The sequence below is a fragment of the Taudactylus pleione genome, unplaced genomic scaffold, assembly GCF_031769625.1.
Source record: "Taudactylus pleione unplaced genomic scaffold, aTauple2 ptg000574l, whole genome shotgun sequence".
NCBI classification, from domain to species: Eukaryota; Metazoa; Chordata; class Amphibia; order Anura; family Myobatrachidae; genus Taudactylus; species Taudactylus pleione.
In genome coordinates this window covers 416,407-442,618 of record NW_028284976.1, presented here as the reverse complement: position 1 = coordinate 442,618, position 26,212 = coordinate 416,407, and the positions used below count along the sequence as shown (strand labels likewise).

At 42.7% G+C, this 26,212-nt stretch overlaps 1 protein-coding gene across 2 annotated transcripts in view; it reads right to left on the bottom strand.

Moving 5' to 3' along the window:
* Positions 1–26,212, bottom strand: part of LOC148481538 (alcohol dehydrogenase 1-like) — a 207,057-nt gene that overhangs the window by 87,331 nt on the left and 93,514 nt on the right. For both annotated transcript variants that reach the window (XM_088453272.1, XM_088453273.1), the window contains 2 exons: positions 13,130–13,231; positions 5,403–5,544 (listed from right to left, as the gene is read on the bottom strand). In XM_088453272.1, coding sequence (XP_088309398.1) covers positions 5,403–5,544; positions 13,130–13,231 — 244 coding nt within the window. The remainder of the gene's footprint in view (positions 1–5,402; positions 5,545–13,129; positions 13,232–26,212) is intronic.

Genomic DNA, 26,212 nt, shown 5'->3' with positions numbered 1-26,212 from the left:
TTCAGGGCAATTGAATACACATATCTAATACATATTTGTGGTACAATAATATATCAGAAAAAATATGTGTTATGGTAAGAACTTACCTTTGTTATCTCTATTTCTATGAAGTCCATAGGGTTCCACAGGATACCTTGGGGTATAGATGATGACGTCATGCATCGTGCACCATAGAGTTAAGTTTTCAGCCTCCCAGGATGCACTAGGGTCCCCCTCCTATACCCCGCCCCCGAGCCAAGGCATCTCAGTTACGTACCAAGCCATAGGCCGGAGGAGGAGAAGGAAGAGAGAGAAAAAAAGATCTGGACACACACAAGAATCACATTCTCACCAGAGGGAGACGGCAAAACCGGTGACCAGAGTAAAGCCCATCTGCAGCACAGGTGCGACAGGGCGGGAGTCGTGTGGAACCCTATGGACTTCGTAGAAATAGAGATAACAAAGGTAAGTTCTTACCATATCTCATATTTTCTACATCAGGGTCCATAGGGTATCCACAGGATACCTTGGGGATGTCCCAAAGCAGTATCCTTCAAGGGTGGGGATGCTCCTGTGCTGAAAGGAGAATCCGCCGCCCGAAGGAAGCATCCTGAGAGGCAAAGGTGTCAAAAGCATAATACCTCACAAAGGTATGGACAGAGGACCATGTGGCAGCCTTGCAGATCTGGACTGCAGAGGTACCACGTCGAGCTGCCCACGAAGGACCCACAGACCTAGTGGAATGAGCCCTCACAGAGGAAGGAACCAGAAGGCCTTCATGAAGATAAGTTTCTGAAATGGCCATACGAATCCAACCTGCCAAAGTTTGCTTTGAAGCAGGCCAACCCTTTTTACGGAAGCCATAGAGGACAAACAAGGCGTCCGACTTCCTAAACGAAGAAGTGCGGTCAACATAAATCCTTAAGGCCCGCACAACGTCCAAAGTGGCATCACCCACTGAAAGGTCAGGTGAGTTAAAAGCCAGCACAAACATTTCCTCATTGATATGAAAACGAGAAAAAACTTTGGGAAGAAATTCTGGACGAGTGCACAGCACTGCCCTGTTCTCATGAAAAATCAGGAAAGGGGTCTACAGGATAGAGCCCCTAAGTCAGAAACACGTCTGGCCGAAGCGATGGCCAGAAGGAAAATTGTTTTAGCTGTCAGCCATTTAAGGTCCACTGAGCCCAGTGGTTCAAACGGCGGTCCCTGGAGAGCCCTCAGGACCACAGTGAAATCCCAAGGCGCCACCGGTGGAACAAATGGCGGCTGAATTCGAAGAACACCTTGCTTAAAGGTGTGCACATCAGGGATTGTAGCAATCCTACGATGGAACCAGACAGACAGGGCAGACACCTGCACCTTCAAAGAAGCAAGGGGAAGCCCATGGTCTAGTCCCGCCTGTAGGAAAGCCAACACTCTAGACAGACGGAACTCCCGAGGTACATAACCTCTCGGCCGACACCACTGGAAGAAAGTATGCCTCACACGATGGTATAATTTTGCAGAAGATGGCTTCCAAGCTCTTAGCATAGTTCGTACTACAGAGCTGGAAAACCCCCTGGACCTTAACATGGCCGTCTCAAAAGGCACGCCGTCAAAGACAGCCGAGTCAGGTCCGGGTGAAGACAAGGACCCTGTGACAGTAGGTCCGGTCGTAGCGGCAACCGCAGAGCAATGTCCATGGACAGACCCTGAAGGTCTGAGAACCAGTGCCGCCTGGGCCACACGGGAGCTATCAACAGGAGTGTCCCTCCCTGTTTGAATTTCCGGATTACCCGAGGAAGAAGGGAAAATAGAGGAAAGAGATAAGCAAACCGGAACGTCCACTGGACAGACAGAGCATCCACCAGAGACGCCTTTTCGTCTCTTGTGCGAGACCCGTACACCGGCAACTTGTTGTTGTGCCGTGACGCCATGAGGTCGATCTCTGGAAGACCCCACCAGTCCACCAGAAGTTGAAAGACGTCCTGTGCAGAGACCACTCGCCCGGATGAACATCCTGGCGACTGAGAAAGTCTGCCTCCCAGTTGAGGACTCCCGGGATGAATACTGCTGATATGGCCGGTTGATTGCACTCCGCCCAGACCAGGATGCGGGACACCTCTACGAGTGCCGCCCGACTTCGGGTTCCTCCTTGCCGATTTATGTAGGCCACGGTGGTGGCGTTGTCCGACTGGACCTGTACAGGGTGACCTTGGAGAACCCGATGTGCCTGCTGGAGAGCATTGAAAACGGCGCGGAGTTCCAAGAAGTTTATTGGAAGCTCCTTTTCCGCCTGAGTCCATCTGCCCTGGAACAAGTGTGGACCCGTGACCGCTCCCCAGCCCCGAAGGCTGGCGTCCGTTGTCAATAGGACCCAGTTCGCTACCCAAAACGGACGACCCTTGTTGAGATGGGTCGTCTGCAACCACCAGGCAAGGGACAGGCGAACCTCTGGAGTGAGCACCATCGTCTGGGATTTTAGACTCTGAGGCAGTCCATTCCATTTGGACAGGATCAATTGCTGCAGAGGTCTGGAGTGAAACTGGGCATATTCCACCATGTCGAATACTGACACCATGGAGCCCAGTAACCTCATCGCCGAGTGTAGAGACACACGGCGACTCTGCAGACAACTGCGCACCCTCAACTGCAAGTGAGATCTTTTCCCCGTCACAAAGATCCTCTGCTGACTGGAGTCCAATAAGGCTCCGAGGTGCAGAATTCTCTGAGACGGGATCAGGGTGGACTTTTGCCAGTTTATCAACCAGCCGTGCCATTGCAGTACTGCAATCGTCAGATCCAAGTGGCGTAGAAGGAGCTCTGGAGACCCTGCTACCAACAGAAGATCGTCTAGGTACGGCAACATGCGGACTCCCTGCAGCCGCAGGAACACCGCCATGACCGCCATAACCTTGGTGAACACACGTGGTGCTGTTTACCAAGGTTACCGTTTACCAGGGTGTTTCCACGCCTCCTCTAAATGGTCTACTAACTGACCCGAAAGAGGAAACACTGTGGCGTCACCCTTAATATCCTTGAAAAAGGCATATTTGGACTTGGACACCGGAGGATCATCATCCTCAATAACTAAAGCTGTGCGGACTGCACGAATAAGGCCAGGAATATAAACCTTAGACTTAGCGTCCGACTCTTTAGTACAGAGAGGTTCTTGGTCAGAAAGATCCAGAATCTCCCCATCATCGGTCGTCACGTCATCATCCTCATAAGGAGCGGACAGAGACCCCACCGGGCGCTTGTGAGGCCGCAACACAGACTCCCCTTGTAACATGTCCGACAAATGCTGTACAGAACTTGTCAGTGAATTAACCCACGCAGGCTCCTGAGAGACCTGAGGAGGGGAATAGGGAGACTGTGGGGTACCATCAGTTGTCTCGGGAACCCCTGCATGGGTGACGACACCACTGACTGCTGGGACAATCCCATCTGTGAGAACGCAGGTTGCGGAGCTAACTGGCCCACTAGGGTTGTAAGCGCTTTGGCAAAACAAGCCCAGGGCGGTTCCTGTACTGGAGCCGTGACAGAAATTGGTTGCGCCAATAAAAAACACTGCCGACATAGCCCCTCCGCGTTACCCTCCCCCTCCGCTATTGGTACCTTGCACGTAGTACACAGAAGCTGGAGAGGAAAATCACTCTCAGACAAGATGGTAAGTATGTGACCCCTCTCACTGATACTCGTTAGTATAGTGGGAGAACCACCCTGCAATCACCGCACCACAAGGGCTTTAGCAGAAGAAGAGCAGGGACAGTGGAATGGCTGACAGTAGAAAGTGAAAGTACAGGCAGCAAACGCTAGCAGAAGTTACATGCAATGGAAAGAAATTAATCCCTGCACTATCAGCGCTGATCCTCAACTACGCAGACACAGAGCCTGGTAGGACACAGTGCTGCATACACAGACCTGTACCAACGGAGGAGAGGTATGCCGGGGGACCCAGACGACGATGCCACCGATCAGCAGCTTCCAGCAATCACCATGCTTCTGCAAAGATGGCCACCGAGGAGCAGAGAGGAGGCCGGCCTAGGGGAGGAGCGCTGCCACAGGGCCAATCGGCAGGTGCAGAGAGGGCTGTGTGCAGCGGGGCAGGCGCCGGCTGTGTACAGGGAAGGCACGCTTCCCTGGCATGCAATTAACCCCTGGGATGCCGCAGCGCTACCGCTCAGCTGCGGTCCGCTGTCCCAGGGGGGTAGTGGAAGCGCAGGTTGGTTACCTGGCTCCACGCTGCAGCCAGTCCAAAGGGAGCCCCCTGCCTGGGGACTCTGGACCATGTGTTCAGCGTGGACCCACCGCAGGACCCTGCTGCTTACCTGCTACCCCCTTGAATCTGGCCATGGTCCAAAACACCTGGAGTCACCGCTATCTGTGACCCCAGATGCTTACCAGCATCCCCGGATCAGTACCGGCGTTCTGGTATCGGCGGGGTGTAGGGAAGACAGCATGGACGTCAGTAGTGACTGTCCATGCTGTACTTCCTGATGGGCAGCCACAGCTGCCTTGAAGAAAACTTCAGGGGCTATCCTTAGCCCCCCTCTAAACAGGTGCTCCGACTCCGAGCCGGGCACCAACGAAACTAAGATGCCTTGGCTCGGGGGCGCGGTGTAGGAGGGGGACCCTAGTGCATCCTGGGAGGCTGAAAACTTAACTCTATGGTGCCTGATGCCTGACGTCATCACCTATACCCCAAGGTATCCTGTGGATACCCTATGGACCCTGATGTAGAAATATTTATATTAACCTTTGCAGTTTAATACACCTATCCCTTAGCATTACAGAGGTTACATTTGAAATATGTTTCTTACCAAGGGTAAATTCTGCATCTGAACAAAACAAATACAGGCTTGGAGCTGATGCTAATGATTGCTGAGTATTTGCTCAGGACACATCTGTACACTAGATTTAAGGTTGAATATATACATGTTGTAACACAAACAGAAATAGGGGAAAATGCGGTCAAACCCCCCAAAATGCTCTTTTCGGAGGTTTTACCGAATTCCCCATATGTACAAAGCGATGCATTTCGGTGCTTTGTCCAGGTGGTTAACGCCATCTTCAGTTGGTGTTACCCAATAGAAGCCTATGGGCTTCCTATAGGTATGCACCCCCTTGGGAGGGATCCGATTGGATCCCTCCCATCACCCCCCATGGTCTGCATGTGCAGAAGGATGCCAGGGGGGTTTCTGGGTGTTAAACCCGGAAGTCACTCTGTCCAGAGCTATCGCAATGGACATCTCTTATCGGGAGAGCTGTCCTTTGCGATATTCTAGGTATATACCGCATTAATCAACCGTGGTATGAACCCGAAGACAGGTGGGATGTACTGCATCGCGGATGCGATGCTTAATCCATCCCACCCATAGTCCGTAACGTTCTTTGTTCCACAGTCAAGTGAACTATCCTATTATAATTGTTTTGCTTACCTGGTATGACTGCAGTTACTCCGCAACCAACACTCTCTACTATACCGGCTGCTTCATGACCTAAAATTGCTGGAAGCTTTTGTCTTTTTATGACTCCTTGTGTTACATGGTCATCTGATCGACAGATTCCAGTAGATACTATCTATTAATAAAGAATTTTAAAATAGAGTCAACATGCAGCATGAAGACATTTACTGTATTGCTCTGGTCTTTAATTACTAGTGAGAAGAAGAAGGTCTTTAATTACTAGTAAGAAGAAGGTTTTTAATTACTAGTAAGAAGAAGGTCTTTAATTACTAGTGAGAAGGTCTTTAATTACTAATTAGAAGAAGGTCTTTAATTACTAATGAGAAGGTCTTTAATTACTAATGAGAAGAAGAAGGTCTTTAATTAATAGTGAGAAGAAGGTCTTTAATTACTAGTGAGAAGAATAAGGTCTTTAATTACTAGTGAGAAGAATAAACCTGTTATGTTGTAATGTGCCTGTACAAGGTAGACTTTGTTCATTGCCACATGCCTTGTTTTATACCCAACTTAGCAGAAATTGCAGAGTTATGGACCAAATAAAAATTGTCAATTGCAAATAACATATAAATGGCATTAATTACAGTCTTAACAGTACAATTTGTTTTAGATTTGGCCATATACCCTGTATATGAAAACCTGTGTATGGTAAAATCTGACAGATCTTTGGCAGTGAGTTGTTATGCCTAATTTGTGGATCTACATGTGCATGTTTAACTTATGCTGGGCATACACTCTACAATTATCTGTCAGATATCTGTCAAATCTGTCTGGTGGGAAGGAAAATCTGGTCCGTTTTCTAGTGTTTGGGAGCAAATTTCTAATGTTATTTGCTCCCATACATTACCAGATTTTCATTCTAACCAGCCAGATTGGACAGATATCTGACAGATAATTGCATAGTGTATGCCCAGCATTAGTTATGAAAGATTACATTATCTATGTTGTTCTTGTATTTATGATGGTTTCCTCCCACACTCCAAAGAAATACTGTATTACAGATAAGTTATTTAAAATAATATATTAAGATTAACTCTGGTGTGTATCTGTGTGGAAAGAAATAAGGATAAGGTTGGCTTAAGTACTTAAAATAGCCCTGGAAAAAAAAAATATTAAAGTAACTTCATGTAGGCAGGATTAATTCAAATGTATTCAGGACAAACACAGAAGATGGCTGGGTAAGCATAAATATTTCCTAGCAGTGTAAAATAAAAAAAAACACATTGCCTTTGCCATTCCGGTACCCAAAACTGGAAGCATTCTAGTGACATACAGCATAGAGGTCCTGATTCAGAGATGTACGCTTATGTCACAGCAGCTGTGATGTTGTATGCAGGGGGTGTGCGAAAATATGCAAATGTTGCAGCTGACAGAAGACTTTGCAAATTCAAGCAACTGCATACAAAAATGCAGCATAGGTCACAGATCAGTCGATTATCGCCTTCTGAGTAACCCTACGATCGAACAGAATAGCTGCAGGCATACCCCCAAAACAATCATGACACACCTGCATTTTTACCGTGTGTGACCTAATTGTGGAAGTGTTGTCAAGCCAACTACAAAAAACACAGCTTATGTGCTGTGCACCCCGGAGGCAAGGGCAAATCCATGGAGAGGGGAAGTAGAGGTGGCGTCATGCGGGCAGAGAAAGACTGCTGCTCCTACAGTACCTTCCTGGATTACCACCTCTCCAGGATTCCTGTGGACAGTCTGGAAATCACAAGATCTGTCCAGAGTCCAGAGGCTTTACAATCCTGGACAGCAAGGACCAGAAATTCAGTCTTCTCTGCTGCTGTACCTCCAACCACCTCACGTCATGCCTCTTCTAACTTGTCCATACTTTAGGCCACCACATGACTGTGCAGACAGTGAATGGCTGTACAGACCTGGCAGAGATTCATTATTTGGGTTCTGCTTCCTTTATAATCAGATGGTGCACACTTGCTGTTGCCTTGTTTGGTGACATAAGGAGAAGGTATATATGTTGAAATGGTATATTATGTCATGCTATAAAGGCACTTTTATGCTAAAGGGGCTAATTAATTAGCTATGTTTAAAAAATACATTTCCTAACATTTTAAAAAAGTTGTTCAACAAAGTGCTTGCTAGAGAGTATATCCTTGTTAGTCTTGCTTATCCAATCTTCCCTCTGGAAACTTTGTCTATGTACCAGTGCAAACTTCACACCATGTACATTGTGGTCACTCTATGCAGGTTGTGTGCATACAATGGCAGAAAGGAGCGATTGTTTCTCTGACAGACTAGAACTGCCACAAAATTTTTTATTTGGGTTGGGTTTCAGACAACATATTAAGACAGGAGAGAGATTTCTAAATTATACATTGGTGCCAGTGATCAATATAATAGCTAAAACAATATATGAGGTCAGGTTTCTCTCTGATCAGATCCATATAAAGATGAATGGCATGAGTGGATTTAGGCATTCGTAGCATACAGAATAACGGAAATGAGGGGGCATTAGCATTAGTGGAATATAAAGAGACATGAGAAGGTTCTATCAGTAGGGGCAAATAAAGGGGCATGAGATGACTCTAGAATTAGTGGCATATAAATGGGCATGAGTGATCTCTTAAGACATACGAGGGGACTGTTGCCTTTTCAAAAGGTGCATGAATGGGCTCTGGCAAAAAAAAGGGACATGAGGGGTCTCTTATGGCATATAAGGGTGCTATGATGCCATATAAAGGGACATGATGGATCTAATCTGGCATGTGAGGGAGCTCTGATAATAAGCTTTTTGGAGTTGATTCATTCTAGAGTACTGTGGGTAGTCACTTCACAAATGATTCAGTATAGTGGTAGAAGTAAGAATTTTTAAGTTGGGTATGGAATATGGAAAATCTAAGGTTGTACTTATGTATGTGCCAGAAAAGGGGGCTTAGCCACTCAAAAGGAGACTTGACCTTAAGACACACCCATTTTTAATCTGTGTAGTGTACCACACTATAGTATCCCTTATACACATTAAGCTACACAATAGAAGTGCCACTTATACATTGCCCACAGTAGTAGTGTCCCTTATTCAATGCCCACAGTAGTAGTGCCCCCTATGCAATGTTCTCAGTAGTAGTGCCCCTTATGCAATGCCAACAGTAGTAGTGCCCCCCTGCAATGCCCACAGTAGCAGTACCCCCTATACAATGCATACTGTAGTAGTGTCACTTACACAATGCCACACACACAGACACAAACAGTACTTACCTGAAGACCCACTCCTGCACCTGTCGCCGCCTGACAGCTCCTCGCGCTCATCACTCGTCATGACGTCTCTCCCAACACCCACTATGGGAGCTGGAAGGCTGAGCTCAGGAGTAAGTTCCACCGTCCGGCTGCAGGGAGGGAGCCGCCAGATGCCCACTGGTAACAAAATCTCATCAAGAGCCCAGCATATGGCGAAAGCAAAGGTGGCGCCTTCTCCATATGCCTCTCAAGATCTTCCAGTGGGCAGCTTATTTCTTGAAGTGCTGGTATACAGTACCATACCGATGTATACCAGCACAATTCGAGCACTGATTCAGTAACAAATTATACATGTGAAACAAAAACATTTTAGTGTACTAAAATCAAAAACAGTCCGTTCAATTGTATAATGAAAATAATTGGGTGTAATTATCTTTCTTCCAGTAGAAGAAGGGAGGCCAATAAAAGTATCCCAGTCTGTGGGAGCGTAGGATTTAGCCTCAAAAAATCCAGAATTGGAATCCCAAAATTACAGGATTAGTAAAAGGGGCCAGCCTGCAGACCACCACAGCCTGCAAGGTGGCATATTGAAGTGCACTACTGGAGGACCATGTGCTGATCTCTGATTGGAGGAGCCCATCACAAGCGCCTCTGACTTTGGAGATGATGAACAGCAGGCATGAGAGTGACTCATCTGAGGCTGTGACTGTCCTGTAGGCTGTGGCTTCTTGTGAGTACAGTATATACAAATATAATTCACTAGTCATTTGACTACTGATCACTATAGCAAGTGTGTGTCTGACTTTCAGTGTCCACCTGTCTGAGACATCTATTATGTACCTTTTAAAGCTGTAGACATATTGGTGTAAACAGTGTGTAATCTATAGCTTTCAAATTCATTTTCCAAGGGAAAAAACTAAATAAACTTGGCCTCTCTATAAGAATAAGACCATAAAACACCAACCGGATACACTTTAGGGACCACAGAATAATAATAGTTTATTTGTATAATTCAATCCTGGCAATCCCGTGAACCTGTGATTTCATTTTTTTTAATACCTAATCCCAGTATTACAAAAATGGGTCAGTTTTGGCTTCCCCAGGGAGGAGGGGGAAATCTGGTATCCAAAAGCCAGAAGGAATATATACCCTTACAAGAAAAGGCAATCAAGGTATTTTTCCTCATAAGATCTTTCTCTTTTAGATTATAGGCAAAAACAGTGCAATAGAAACCTATAACAATTGTCCCACAGATGTTAAATTAGGAAGCTTGTTTAAATCACCTTTTCAACAATTTCAGTATGATCAGTTTGATAATCATGTAGCAGTGGAACAACTTTAATCCCAAATGCATTTCAGTACCTTTTTAACAAGGTGCTCTGATGGCTTATAAAGGGGTATAAGAGGGCTCTGACATACTTAGGGGCATTAGGGGCTCTCTTATGACATACTTTATGAGATAACTCTGATGCCATACAAAGTGGCATGAGGAGTCTCTTATGGTATTTGAGGGCTCTGATATTATATAAAGGGGCATAAGGGGTCTCTTATGACAAATAAAGGCCTCTATTCACCACCACAATGGCTTTGAAATTAAACAAACAAGATGTGCTTTAACTGCAGACTTTCAGATTTAATTTGAGGGTAATTACATCCAAATCAGGTGAATGGTGTGGGAATTACAACGGTTTCTATAAGTGCCTCCCACTTTTTAAGGGGCCAAAAGTAATGGGACTATCAACTCAAAAGCTATTTCATGGACAGCTGTGCGCTATTCCCTCGTTATTTCATTATCAGTTAAGCAGGTAAAAGGTCTGGAGTTGATTCTAGGTGTGACATTTGCATTTGGAATCAGTTGCTGTCGACTCTCAATATGAGATCCAAAGAGCTGTCACTATCCATGAAGCAAGCCATCATTAGGCTGAAAAATCAAAACAAACCCATCAGAGAGATAGCAGAAACATTAGGTGTGGCCAAATCAACTGTTTGGAACATTCTTAAAAAGAACGAATGCACCGGAGAGCGCAGCAACACCAAAAGACCCGGAATAATTGGGTGTAATTATCTTTCTTCCAGTAGAAGAAGGGAGGCCAATAAAAGTATCCCAGTCTGTGGGAGCGTAGGATTTAGCCTCAAAAAATCCAGAATTGGAATCCCAAAATTACAGGATTAGTAAAAGGGGCCAGCCTGTAGACCACCACAGCCTGCAAGGTGGCATATTGAAGTGCACTACTGGAGGACCATGTGCTGATCTCTGATTGGAGGAGCCCATTTGTTTCATTTCAAAGCCATTGTGGTGGTGAATAGAGGCCAAAATATGAGAATTCTGTCAATGTCCCAATATTTATGCACCTGACTGTACATCTTTGTATTTGGGTATCAGTGTCCTGGCTATAAAAGAACTGTGGGCCTGATTCAGGTGCTGATATACAGTATACACAGTTTGAGAGATTGTAAACCATTGCGCATGCGTGTAAGTCGCACTGTGTACGCACAGCAATTAAATTGTGTTTAGAGGATTCACTCACAAAGTGAGTGGCAACTAGTCAGTGTTTGGGGGAGGTAACAGGGGATGGTTATAAAAACACAGGTATGTCAGACCATTTATCTTTGTGTCCATAAATTAGCCACTGCATTGCTACCCACAGCAGTCTGGAAATCCTATGTCTGCCACAGCTTAGACTCAGAAGGCTGATGACCACCTGATCTGCATTCATTGTTTCCGATGTTTCCGGTTTTGTGCATGAGGGGTAGATGTGAAATATGGTAAATGTTGACAGGCGCTAAATGTAAATAAAAGGAAATTTTGTTGAAAGCATAACATATACTGTAAAAACTATGGTGAGAAACTTTATTATTAAAAAACAATGTTAAAGCTCCTTTGGTGACAGAGTGGTAGTAGCGGGGCTGGCAGAAAAAGTCCCCTGTTTGCCGCATGTCAGTTCTGATGTAAGTACCTTACTAGCCCTATCAGTCCCTCACTTATCACTTACACACTGCAGTGTCTTCAGAAAATACATGTTTGTTTGAGTAAAATACGCTGTTAATTGTGGTGAAGCAAATACAGTATGTGCACTGAAGGATGCTGCAATATATCATAGCCCATCTAATAGATATAACAAGGCAACTAGCAGCTGGGAGTTTTGACATAGGAGATTAGAGCTCAGTAAACAGAGCGCAGTGAATATTTTATTAGGCAGTCAGAACTGACAGGGTTACACTATTGCCAACAAGGTTACATAATACTGCTGGAACACTCACAGGAAAGTGAGATTACTGGATGGTACAGCAGACACAATTGTAATATTTCTGAGTACATGGAAGAGATAGTTGGTCTATTAGGATCAGTACCACACAATGTTCAAATTCAGCCATTACTTATGAATGTGATCAATAGTCTATTAGTTCATACTATGGTATTTACAAGATAGGAGTAAATACATTGAGCGCTGTCTGGCGCCATCATTCTCAAGAAACCATATGAAATGCTATGTGATAATTATTACAGCAGTTTCCAAACAGGGATGTGATATATCATACTATTAATTAACATTGGTTGAGAGATACCCAGAGAATAAGGGTTATTACTGAGTTTAATAAGTGTTTGATAAATATTGTACATTACCTCCAATTGTCTATCAGTTGCAGGGGCTAATTAAATAACCATTCATCACATATACCATCTATTGGTATTTAGTATCTGTTATATCACCTTTATTTCAGAGATGATATAGTAGATGTAGGAGAGATTATACTCAACTCTCTGTGGATACCGAATTAATGCAATCTTTTTTCCAATTAGTAAATGAGTACAATTGGCTATAGTGCTCTGTGACATAATAAAGAGAGGGACTACAACACATAGTGGTATAATATCATTTAATAATATCAAAGGATAACACTGAGTGGATCATTTGAGCAAAAATCAACTAATATATTCATTCCTTCAATATATTTGAGGTGATATATAGTATGATAGCAGGATCACTACGATATGATTAATATTGTGGAGAACACACATTTTAAATTATTTACATAATCTTGAGTTTTTGATATATATTGACTTAATTAGTACCTCAGTCAATTTCATTTAACCACCAGTGCTCAACCATGCATATCTCTAAAACCTGAACTGTTGGGGAAGCTTGAGGACCACTTTTGGGAAACTCTGGACTAACCTGTGCTACTGCAGATCGTCCACAGGTAATCTCTGATTGATTGCTATAGTTTCTTCCTGCATATTTTTAGTTAACTAAATAACCCCATGGAAACATAAATATACACAGATACGTATTTTAGATCACACTTTAAAACAAGTACAGTAATCATTTTAAAACTGTATTTATATGAAGTCAAGATATGTTCAATATAATGCAAAGTTCAATATTTCACTTTATGTATCGGGCGTTATGTAGCATATATGTTGTCATAGTCTCTTTAGTGTATAATTATTGAGACATCAATTTAGACAGGCAAATAGATAGATAGATAATATATTTCACCTTTATACGAACTTCATGATCTTTTGGTGGAGCAACTTCAATCTCTTCAATGCTGAATGGTTTATGTGCCTCCCACAACACTGCTGCCTTGCACTTTATTACCTAGAAAAGAAAAAAATATATATACATAATTACATATATATACAGTATATGCCTAATTGGGCATGACAATAATACAGCATATAGTTTATGATCAACTAGCATTTCTATGGTAGGGAAAGAAGTTTCAGATGCACTCAGTGCTGTACTTCAACAGACGAACAGGATTAGATAACTGAAATATAAAATCTCACACATAATTAGGGAGACTATGGCCCTCATTCAGAGCCGTACGCTCTGAGCAGAGCGCACGCTCTGAATGAGGGCCGGGCTCCATTTTCATGGAGCGTTCTCCTGGACGCTCGTATAGCTGTGGGTCACCACCCACAGGCTATACGAGCGTGCTTTGTGATGGCCGCGATGGTCGAGACCATCGAAATTGCGAGCCGGAGCCTGCGGTTGAGGTTTTCAACCGCAAGCTCCGGAGTGATTTTGGCTCTATCAGAGCCAAAATCACTCCCACTGACATCACTAGTGATGTCAGTGGGCCGGCTTCTGACGGGAGGCGTTCCCGTGGGAACGCCCCTGTCAGGGAGGCACGCCCCCGGCACGCCCACCAAAGGGGGCGTGCTGTCAATCAACATTGACAGCACGCCCCCTTTGATCGGACACAACGAGCGAAGGACTTTCCTTCGCTCGTCGCGTCTGGCGCATGCGCACGACGGAGCTCCCTCCGTCGTGCGCATGCTCAGTGCATAACATCGACCCACTTGCGAGCGGACAGCCGCTCGCGAGTGGGTCTGAATCAGGCCCTATATTCCATTGTGTGCACAATTATGCAGCTTTCAACACAATTTTCCCAATGTTTTGCATACTCTATTTACTTGACTGAATGTATGCACCTCACATGCACTGGGGACAGGAATTTGTAAACATTTCCTACAGTACCTGTCAGGGACTGCCGAGACTAGAGTTCCGGGCCTGGACAGAAAAGGGGCCTGGCAGACAGCAGAGTAGCTTAGCTCCGAGGGCATTTTGAAAGCGGTCAGGCAGTGAGCCAATCGTAGCTCGAGGACCGGCAGCCAATTAGGAGCGGCCACAGCGGCGGCTCCTGATTGGCTGCCGCTCCGTGAGCTCCGATTAACTCACGGCCGAAACTACATTAAAAATGCAGCTGCATCCCAACCCCCGGGCCCTGTCTCTGTCTGGGTGAGACCCTGCTCTCTCAACCTCTCCCTCCCTGCTCTCCCACTTTTACCCTGCCCTACCACCCTCACCCTGCTCTCCCACTTTTACCTTGCTTTTACACCCTCACCCTACTATCACACCTTCACCCTGCTCTCACATCCTCACCCCACTCTCTCACCCTCACCTCTATATTATAGATTAACATGTTATAAAACCCACCCCCACAGCCCAAACATTGATAGTTTTTTTTTTAAAATGGTTTACACACCAATTAATGCCACACCTCTGCTATAGTTCCACTCACATCTACAGCAATGCCCATCTCTGACAAACTGCCCCCCCATCCCAAGTTGAGGGGCCCTGTCGATTTTGACAGTCCTGGGCCCCACAAGCTCTGATGGCAGCCCTGGTGCCTGTACCTGTTGCCCTCCCATACTTAAGTAAAGAGAATTTAACTGCTTATTTAACCCTCATATGAAGTGTTTAGTTTATGTTACAAATATATGTACAGTATGTTCAACTACTAACTTTATGATTGTTCAATGCATACAGCAGAGGGCAAGCTGAACTGTACAAACCACTAACCACAAAATGACTGGCTTTTTGACACTTCTGTACCAGGTCTAAAGATACCAATTTGCACTATATACAACCCCCTGCAAAAAATATATGCCTCCAAAGTGCACCAACAGTGCGAGAAATTGTGGGAAAGCCAAATAAAGAAGAGGATTCCAAACAAGAAAGAACACGGAGGACATTTTATATTACAGTAGTGTCATAAACCTCCAGTCTGTCACTCAGGGACACAGAGGGTTAGTTTTTGGGGGAAGGATTTAGGGTCAATTTGTTAGCCAATGAAATGGCAAGGTATAGGGAAGTGGGAGGTGGTTTGTAGGGGTCTATGGGTATTACACATTAGGAAGGTTGGCTTTTCGGTTCATGGGTTTCCGTTTAGAGGATGGGGTTTTTTTTGACAGATGTTTGCCCATGGCTTGTCCTATTTCCTGCTCCTATTTTGAGAGGTTCAGCTCATTTTTGCATTGGTGTTTAGGGACGGGATCCCGGGTGGTGGGCATTGCGCACTACTTGGATGATTTTTTGCTTGTCTGTCCTGCTGGGTCCCATAGCTGCGATTTCCTGCTATGGGATGCAGTTGCACTTTTTTCCTGTTTCGGGGTGCCATTAGCGTTGGACAAAATGAAAGGGCCTACTACCAAGCTTTCTTATCAAGGCATCAAAATAGATACCCTGGGGGGGTGTTGTAGATTGCCTGCTGATAAAGTTCAAGGATTGCATGATGGTATTTTACTGTCACTGGCAGTGGGAAAGGTTACGCTGCGGCAAGCTCAGTCTCTTTTGGGGTTGTTTCATTTTGCTTGCAGGGTGGTACCCTAGGGTTTTTTACAGAAAGTTGGAAAGACTAACCACAAAATCGCGGAGCCCTCACAATTTTTTATGGTTATCGGGGGAAATTCATAGGGATCTGGTAGTTTGGAGCGTTTGTGTGGATCAGTTTAATGGGGTGCGTATTTGGCCTGCTTCGCCGGCGTCGAATTTAGCATTTCAGGTAGTTTGGTGCCTTTTTGGGGGGAGTTGGTGTGCCACGCCTCAGCCCAACGAGTGGGTGGTTGAGGGTTTGACTCGTAAACTCCTTTTGCTGGAGCTTTTTCCCAAATTGGTTGCACTGGAGCTTTGAGGGGAGATTTTGTAAAAAAGATTGGTGGTTTTTTGGTGCGATAACTTGGGAGTTGTTCAAGCGATTAACAGCAGTCATCATTTTTGCCAACCATATGGGTCATTGCTCAGCTTGTGCTGTGGTGTTTGCAATTTAATGTTTCCATTTGCGCGCATCATGTGGCTGGTATTGATAATGGGGTGGCGGATGCATTGTCAAGATTTGATTTGGCGCAATTTAGGAGTTTGGCACCTTTTGCTGACCCTGTCGGTCAGTTATGCCCCGATTATGTATGGCAGATGATACATCCAGCTTGGCGGCATTAGCCCACTAGTCCCTGGGCCGGGGGACTTATCGTTCATTTCTCGCATCTTCGGAGCCGTGGATTCGGTTCTTGTTGAACCTGGGTACCAGAGGTAAGAGGATATATTGTCTACTTGCCTTGGCTTGTGGTCAGTAGGAGTTATTTTCTGTATTAGCATGATTGCGAAGTGCTGGGAGTGGTGTGCTGGTTATTTCGGACCACGGCCTCTCCTTGCGGTTGGACACAGTCTGTCTCAGGGACTTGGTGGCCAGGGTGCAATGTTTCAGAGCTTTCCTCATGAAAGTGGGTGCAGGGAAGTTCGGGGGCGCTGTTTGAGATTGCAGGCATGTTTCGGTGGTCTTGGCAGTGGCCTCTGGCCGTTCCTCTCCCTATTTTGCTGGTTCGGCTGTTCAGAACCGGTTTATAGTGGAAGGTTATATGCGGCGTTGTACCTGGTTGCTGGGTCAGTTGCCTGATAGTTTTTCTGCTCTACCTTCATCGCACGGGTGCCCTTTTATGGCTACTGGTGTGGTGAGGGTGATTGTCATGGTAAAAGGGCAGGCATTTGGTAAATGGAAAGTTGGTGTTTGCTTGTACATTGGACTTCCGTTTGCTGTCATCCCAGTTTGAGGACTAGCTACTCGCCACGTTGGTGGGGGTCTTGAGGAATTTTTGTTTTATCACTGGCTTTAACTGTGGCTTCTGCCCGTTGCTGTACATTTTGTGTTTTTGCCTCAGGTCAAGTTGGGATCTTCCCCTGGCCCACTCACCCATTCTCCTTTTAGGTACTAGGGATTAAATAGGCTTAGTGACAGGCTATGTTTTTGTTAGGATTTGCCCCATTAGAGTATAGATGCTAAAATATTGCTTGTTACCATACCTATTTTTATATGAGTATACATTTTATTAACCTCTTATACACTTGTTTTTTTACCAGGTTGCCATTTGGACTATTCATTCATATGGGTGGTTGGGCACTCATATATATTCTGGCTCGCTAGGTCAGAAGTACTCTTAGGGTCAAGGGAGTTATCTGAGTTGTCTAATGTCAGGTGGGTATGGCAGTGGGGGATGCTTTGGCAGGATTTGGAAGTGGTGCTACGTAGCTCGGTGGAGCGTTTCTGTTACCCCCGTTTATTAATCATACACCCTGGGGGTAATGATCTGACATCACGTACATGTCTTGATTTGTGAACGACCATCGGGGCAGATCTTTTACTCTTGATGGAGAGGTGGCCTTTTTGTTAGATTTTGCGGTCCGAGATCGTGCCACGTTTGGTGTGGAAGGGTGTGATTAGCCCCTCAGCAGTTGAGATGTCGAGGAGAATTAATTCGGTAGTTGGCAGGGTGGGTGTTGGGTGTGGTGGATCCGTAGTGAGGCATCCAGGTATCGCTTTTGCTGAGCAGCAGCTTTTTAGGGGGGATGGAGTTCATCTGTCCAGGGGTGGCATTGAGGTCTTCATGAGGGACCTCATTCTGGGTTTGAGAGCGTTGGATGTTTAGTTTTTCTGGGGATTAGTGTGGAGTTGTTAGGATGGTGGTGGCTTTGGACGTTAGGTCCTGGTTTGGCCTGGTTTATGAACGACCCATTTTTGGGTTGATGTTGTGTTTCTGGTAACTTTTAGTTCTTCCCTCGGGGGTTACCCATGTGACTGGGATGGCATTAGGGTGAAGTAGGGCATTTCTTGGATGACCACCGATCCAGGTGGGTCCTGTTCTTCCCAGCTACATGGGTGGCTCCTCAAGTCGTAGTTTAGGACAATTTTCCCCGTAGGGTTGGGCAGGAGGCCTGTGACCCCTACAAGTTGTTGGGGGAGGGGCAGTTGGTCCCGAGTCGCTATTTTCACAGTGGGCCGTTTAGGCCCTGGCTTTTGTTATTTTTCATATTTGTATTGATTACATGCTGTGATAGGCCGTTCAGAATCCCCGCCACCATATTTATATTTTCTATGTTTTTAGTAATGTTTTGAATAGTTTATGCTAATAATAATAAAATTAGTACGTTTAAATAGGTTCAGTAGTTGAGAAATAAAAAGTCTAAACCATTTCCCTGCAATTTTATGTGTCCGAATCGTTATTGTAGTTATAAGATTTATGGTTGTGTGGTGTGGCTGAGTGTGCAGAGTGATATGACGATAGAGTTTAATGTTCTAGAATAGTCATTTAGACTGGTGTGTACAATAATAATAGGTGGTGGGCCACAGATTTTGGTACAAGCAGAATGACAGGTTGGGAGAGTACTATCATGTAGAGTCACACATTTAGGAGGGTGCAAAACTGATTTAGCTTTACAGGTTAAGAAATATTTAGAATGTTATTCTTAGCGGTTGAATACGAGATGCCGTCACTCAGCATCCCATCGCTCAGAATCCAGACGCCGGCATCTCCACTGGTTTACAATGCTAACACCTAAGTAGGGTAAACCAAACCCTACTCATACCCCTAAACCTCCCTCCTCGCAGCCTAAACCTAACCCACCCGACCACAGCCTAAATCTAACCCTCCCCCCACAGCATAACCCTAACCCTCCCCTCCTAAATCTAACCCTCCCCCCACAGCCTAACTCCAACCCACACTGGTGTTCATCAGCAATTATTAATGTCTCTCTATGTGAGGTAGCTGCTTGTGTCTGATAAGTAACAAATCAGAAGCGCAACCCTCAAGCTTTGAGACATAAGAGAGCCTGAAGACCCTGAATCTAAGGTGCTGTTTTGGTCCTTTGTCAGCTGCACCCCTGCTCTCTGTGATGGGTCTTTGGAAGTCAGTAGTTGGGATGCTGGCAGAATTCTGAAAGGTGTCAGGATTTTGTTGACGGCATTCTGAGCGCTGGCATCCTGACCACCAGGATCATAATTACATCCCTAATATTAGAGGTACTGTACTGTAGAGCAAACTTGTGCAATACAAGGCAGAGTTGAGAAGCTGAATTTATTGAGTTAATGAGGAAGAATTGGCCTGCCAGCAGCTTTTATAATGGACTCCAGATGGGACAGCCTGTGAGGAGGAAGGTCACTTAACAGATGTTCATAGTGGTTAAAGACTGTACAGCAGGAGTTCAATAAAGCATTGCATTCTTCATTGGGAGAAGGTGTCATTTTTCTACCAGCATAATGCAAATTATATGCAAAGTATATATTCAAGGCTGTAATCTCCTGATTTTCAGGTGCATGGGCCCTTTCCACATTCCAACCCATAGAGCCCAGAAATGTAAAGAAACCAACCTATACCAGAGGTACTCTGAGCAGAAGTTACAGTAGTTGCCACATTATGAAGTGCTACTAACTTGTATCAAACACCAGAGCCCCATTATACATCTACTTTACAGATACCTACATCTATAAGGATATATCAGTCTTAACAATAATAAGTATACGGTATTTAGATTTACACTGTGCACATTAATAAACATTTTTTTAATTGTTAACAATGTTAGACTATATATTATCCAATGTAGCAGTCTGAAAGAAAGAAATTTAAAAAAATATATAAATGAGTTTATTGGAAATAGAGAATGGCAGTTTAAAGGGGTCTCTCCTCTACCCCATTTTCCTCTGTCAATACATTTACCCCATCCACAACTCCCCTCTCTATTTTTCCTGTGGTGGGAACCATTGGTGAGGGTAACACACTTCTACTGTGAATGTCCATCTCAGGACATGTGATCCTTGATTATATAAACACTGTATATATTCAGAATTAACTGGCAACTGACAATATATATGTCAAGTGCTAAACTAAATCTCAGGACATCACAGAAGCTATATATGATATAAGTCAGGGGTAGAATATAGAGTGCACTACTGTGTTACTTACATTAATGCTCCTTACATGAAGCATTCTACAAAACCAAGATGGCCACTTTTTGGTCTTCTGTGCATGCTCAGTGTCATCTTGTCACTGAGTATAAGTGCCGCAGTGGGCACAGACATATTCTTAGCTCCAGAGACCCTGCTACATTATCCTGCATACTCAAAATACTAATGGTACACACTGAGCTCCCTTTGTATATGTGCAGGGGTTAAGAGAAGTGTTTGTTGGTTGAAATGCTAGGGGGGAAAAGGGAGGAGGGGGGGAAAGAATGTGATGGAAAGGAGAAATTGTTTTGCTGTCTGACCACTGGTGACTCTTCCAGGTCATATATATATATATATATATATATATATATATATATATATATATATAATCTTAGGTGCACCGACAATAATATCCTTTAAGTGGTATGATTATGAAGTGGGCAATTGATATTTTTGAATGAAATGTAGTTTATTTAATATATGTGGGAATGGAAATAATGTAATGAAATGTAGAGGTGCTCTGATGCCCACTTCAATTTAACTTCAATTTACACATTGCCTGTATATACTGCGTATCCTGCATATACTACCTCTACTACCAATGTACATCACCAGCTGGTGCTCTGTATGTCCCAGTTAAGCCCAGCTCCATCCAGAATAAGTGAGTAACTGTGAGTATGGCTGTACCATTAACCACTAATACACTTCAATAAATCTGACACCTGGTAAAGCACCTGGACTGCTTGGTGTATCTACAATTCATCTTCATTCCACCACCAAATACCAAATAACACACACAGATAGCATATCAATAGGTTATGGGCCCAGGAACACAAATTCAACACATTTTAATGCCAGAAGACATGTAAAACACAGATGGTCAGCACTCTATGTAGGCACAGCATGTCAGCAATGTGTCAGCGCAGAGTATTCCTAAAACAAATCAGTGAGAATGCAAAACATTTTTCAGTGAACATCATGTATACAGGCAATGCATCCATGATTGGGTTTACTAACTGAAAAGTTCAGAGAATTACATTGCATGGAAATATGCAGTGGAAATCCAATTACAGTGTAAAGGTTTATGTAACGGGAGCAATGGGAACAATAGGCTTAAGTAATGAACAGCACGTTTATTCTATTATACTGTACATGGGAAAATCTCAGCTGAAGACAAGAGCATAGCGCTGCAGGCTGTATATGTCCGTATACAGGAGTTAATGTTTGTAGGAGTCCAAGTAGATGAGAAGATTACAATGGCAATGCTATAGAACTTAACATCTAAATTTGATTTCCTGGTAGTCGCATTAAAATCTAACAAAGCCAAGCTAACTACAAAAAATGTCAGGACAAAACCACTACAGTTCCAAGAACATTTGTCAGTTAAGTTAAATGCTGAGAATATTGCATTACACACTACAAGTGAAAAGACCAGAACATTAAAATATAAGTGTTATGGCTGTAATAAAACAGGACACAAAAGCAACTGAATGTAAACTGTAAAATGTGAATGCTACTCTAAGTGAGAAGTGCAGCGGAAAAGATGAGTCAGCTTGAGTGTCACAGAAAGGATTGTTGATATATTGACTCAGGTGCTGCAAGTCATTTCAGTTATAATAAAGAGAGGTTATTAAAATTGGAAATTAAATGCTTACAGCTACAAAAGTTGGGACAGTCATTACCCACTAGGAAATAGGGACTAGTTTCAAAGTCCCAGAAATTTAAGATATGCCTTCTGTACAAGATATGGCGGACAAACCACATAGCCATATGTATCTTAGATCAAAGAGAATACAGAGTCCAGTTAAAAAAATCTAAGTACATTGTATGGAACAAAAGAGGGACTTTGATAGCTACAGGTCCCGATGCTATCCATGTTCTTGATAAACAACAATGATATTGTATAGTGGATAAGTGGAATAGCCTCCCATCAGATGTGGTTGAAGCTAAAACGGTGGAACAATTTAAACACGCTTGGGATAGGCATAAGAATATCCTTAAGAGAGATGTAAAGAGCAAATAGGGTTGAAGTTGCCTAAAGGATACATGAAAAGGGGCAGACTAGATGGGCTAAGTGGTTCTTATCTGCCTTCAAATTCTATGTTTCTATATGCGATGATGACATATGATCTGCAGTCTATGGAACTCTTTGGCAGAAAAGGTTAGGTAACCTTGGATATGACAGTGTCCAGACTCAGAAACTCTTGGATGGGATGGTTATAGAAATACCAGTTATTGATACAGTAAATCCCATGTGTGAAAGCTGTATTACAGAAAAGCAAACTAAGATCTGTGAGCAGTGCTGAGGCACCCCTGGAACAGCTGCATGCTGATGTGTTTGGTCAGATAGAGGTTAAATCAATAAGTGGAAATATATACTTCATTACATTCATCTATGATTTCACAAGAATGACACACATCTACTTCATTAAAGTAGAGAGTGAAGTGATGAACAAGATTGCAGACTATAAAAAATTAGAAGAGACACAAACCAGTCACAATCTAAAAGTCTTCTCGTCTGATAATGGAAGGAAATATCTCAAAAAAGAGGTGAAAATTTTCTTGAGGAAGCATGGTATTGAATATGAATTGACCATTGCATACACACCAAGGCAGAATGGTTTAAGTGAGCATGCAAATCATACTGTACTAGAGAGAGCACAATGTATGCTGCAAATGCAAGCCTAAGCAAGTGTTTTGGGGTAGAAGCAGTGTCCAAGGTAGTTTATCTAAAAAATTGTGCTCCCACAGTTTCATTGGATGACAAGACACCAATAAGGCCATGGTCTGGAAAGAAACTAAGTATCAGACATCGCAAAGCTTTTGTGGGCTTTACAACCTATGTACACATATGGAAAGAGAGGAGACAAAAGCTGGTTACATAGTCCATGAATTCATCATGCTTGGATATTGCCAAGAGAGTAAAGGTTGCAGACACTTAGGATTCCAAAGACCAAAAAGCTTGCCAAGTCAAAGGATATTATATTTAAAAAACATCACTTAGAGAAAAAGTGGAATTGTATTTGCAGAACAAGTATGTGTTACTGGATATGCCAGTTGAAAACATAACTGAACCAGAGGCTACCAGTGTGGGCACCAAACCACAGAAAAGAACCTCTGCAATATCAAAAAGAGGAAAACCACCAAAGAGATAATATGAGGAGCTTGCAAATATTATTCTGTGAGCCCTGAAAATGACTGCTGTAAGTCAAATACAAGAACGCAAAGGAATTTCTAATTTCAATTAGTCTTTGAGTGAACCGAGTCTCATAAACAAGGAAGATGCTATCAACATTGTGAAAAAAGTGAAGAGCTCACAAAAAAAGATCTGTTGCTGTGGTTCACCTACAGTAGTTAGTCCTGCTGACGCAGGAAGAGTCCTGCTGACGCGCCAACCAATGGGATTACATCACAGTCATTGTTAATTTTTTTTTATAGAAATGTGGACTGAAATTGTTTGAATGTTGACATTTTTTTACAGGTTGGACAACCACAAGTGCCAACATGCCCAGACATTAAGGGACTGCTGGCACCTATAGTTCCACTGTAATGAAAATATTATACACCTACAATATAGTTGAATGTGTTTAATAGGGCTAAAAAAAATCAGTTTGTGTCCTGACATTTTGTCATTTTTTCTTTACATGGAAGCTATATAAGTATCAGCAGGCCCTTAAAGTCCAGAAATGTTGGCACTTGTGATTTTTCAAGTGTCAGCATGCTGCAACATGTTGGCAATTGTGGTTTATCAAGTGCCAGCTTGCTGGGACCTGTAGTTTCAAAGTAAAGAACAAAATTAAATATATATTTTACACATTAATGCTATCTCCACTGATTCCAGGGATGAGGGGAGGTCTATTGTGTGGTGGTTTGTCTATCAGTTCTATGGTTGATTAATTTTCGAATATATAACCGACCATTAGTAAATCTGGGGAATATATAGTCATCTACTGTATGTAAAATTATCAATGTTAGCCTAATGTTTGAAATTGGTCTAAAGTCTGTTTTTTTGTAAATTTTTCAGTCGGTTTTGGCTTTAGTAAATATTCAATTTTGCAAAATAGATGTAAAATTTACCAAAAACATAAAATCATTTAGTAAATATACTCCTAATCTTCTATGCCAGTTTCAATTACTGCAACTTGTCATTAAGTTACAGTGCTGTGTATTGTGACAGACAATTGCTTACATCTTGTGCCTGTAGCTACGAAACCTTCTCTGTTTCTCACAATGCACTTTCCTTTGGCATATTGAACTCTGTGGTCTCTCTGTTCTAGGACACTGATGGCATTAAAATTCTTCCCAGTTCTGGTACTTAAAGCACATCTAAGATCTTTGCGACTTGTTTTTGTCCCAATTTTTGAGCAGGCTTCAATTGTCCCAATTTTAGTTTCTATAAGGACTAGCTTGCTAATTCCTTTGATAGTGATAGATTCACATTTGAATAAAATTAGATAGAAGTATTGTTTGCACAAAAAAACATATGCTGCTTCTAGTGCTTACTTAGACAAGTGTAACACCAATGTACTTGAACATTAATAAACAGATAAAAAAGATAGTAAGCTGTTAGATGCGCTCTGTTAAAAGTTTTTCTGGTACCCTCTTTACCCAGTTACCCTTTAGAGAAGAAAGGCTCGTGGTGTGAGCAACTGATGGATCAAAAATGCCAAAAAAAATTGTTTCCACGCTTGAAGAAGGATTTATCTATCTGAAATGCGTTGTGTGGGATACCAAGATTGGACTTTTTGGACTTAATCAGATTAACTAAGGACTCACCTACAACCAGGCAAGCTTTGTGGTGTGTAGCTAAACTCGCCTGCAATCCGGATGGTTGGCGTTTTTGATCCATCATTTGCTCATACCACAGGCCATTTATGGTATGAGCCATCTGAATTTTAAGTCCGTATTTATATATATATATATATATATATATATATGTTTATAAGCTATGTTTATTTCCTGTTTATTACTGTATAGTAAAGCTACTTATTTCCCTTATATTTGAAGTTTCCCCCTAATACGGGGTTTCTTCTCTGAAGGGCAACTGGGTACAGAGGGTACCAGAAAAACTTAAGAGAGCGCATCTAACTGCTTACTGTCTTTTTTATCTGTTTATTAATGTTTAAGTACATTGGTGTTACACTTGTCTAAGTAAGCACAAGAAGCAGCATGTTTTTTGCGCAAACAATACTTCTATCTAATTTTATTCATAAAACTGTTTTAAGTTAACATCAAGAAGTTATTTTTTGCTGCAATAATTTTTACATATAGGGAATCTAGGAATAATTCAATAAAATACATATTCTCAAATTATATTTCAAAAGATATAGATGTCAGTGATGAAGATCGAACATCAATTTTAAATAAATTAGAAAAATGTATCCTAAAGGAAAACAAAGTCTTGTGGGAAGTAATAACCCTTGAACACTATATAGCCAACCAGCTCATTCCAAAAAGCTTACAAATTGTAAAACAACCATCTTTTGAATCAGCTAGAACTGAATTAAAAAATGAATGGGATTTCATTTTAAAGAATTGTTCATGTTCCCTTATAGACCTAATCATAAAAGAAAGAAGATTAGATTTAAAAGATATGAATCAAGAAAATGATTCATTAAATACCTTATTAGAACCGTTTCCTGAATTAGAGGTGAAGAACAAAGAACTACAAATAATAAATAAATGAGACAAAAATACTAAAGAATTAAGGAATAAGAAACAAAAAAAATATCGAAGGGACATACAATTAGCTAAGGAGAATATTATAGGAATAGATGATCAAAAATGGCACAATAACAACATATTATCCTTTGAACAACAAAATAAAACCCTGAAGGGCAATAAAAGATTCCTTTCTTCATTTTCCCAGTTTAAACCTAATATACCCAATGGTATATACAAACCACCTTTTAAGAGGAATTTGGAAAATAGACTTCCACAAAGATCATATCGTGAGTCACATCAAAGATGCTGGCCTAAAAACAGACCGCAATTACAATGCAGGATTCATAAGATATGGAGATAAATATAAATGGAACCTCACCAGAAAGAGACTTTTATAGATAGAAGGCCCTCAGTTCCTT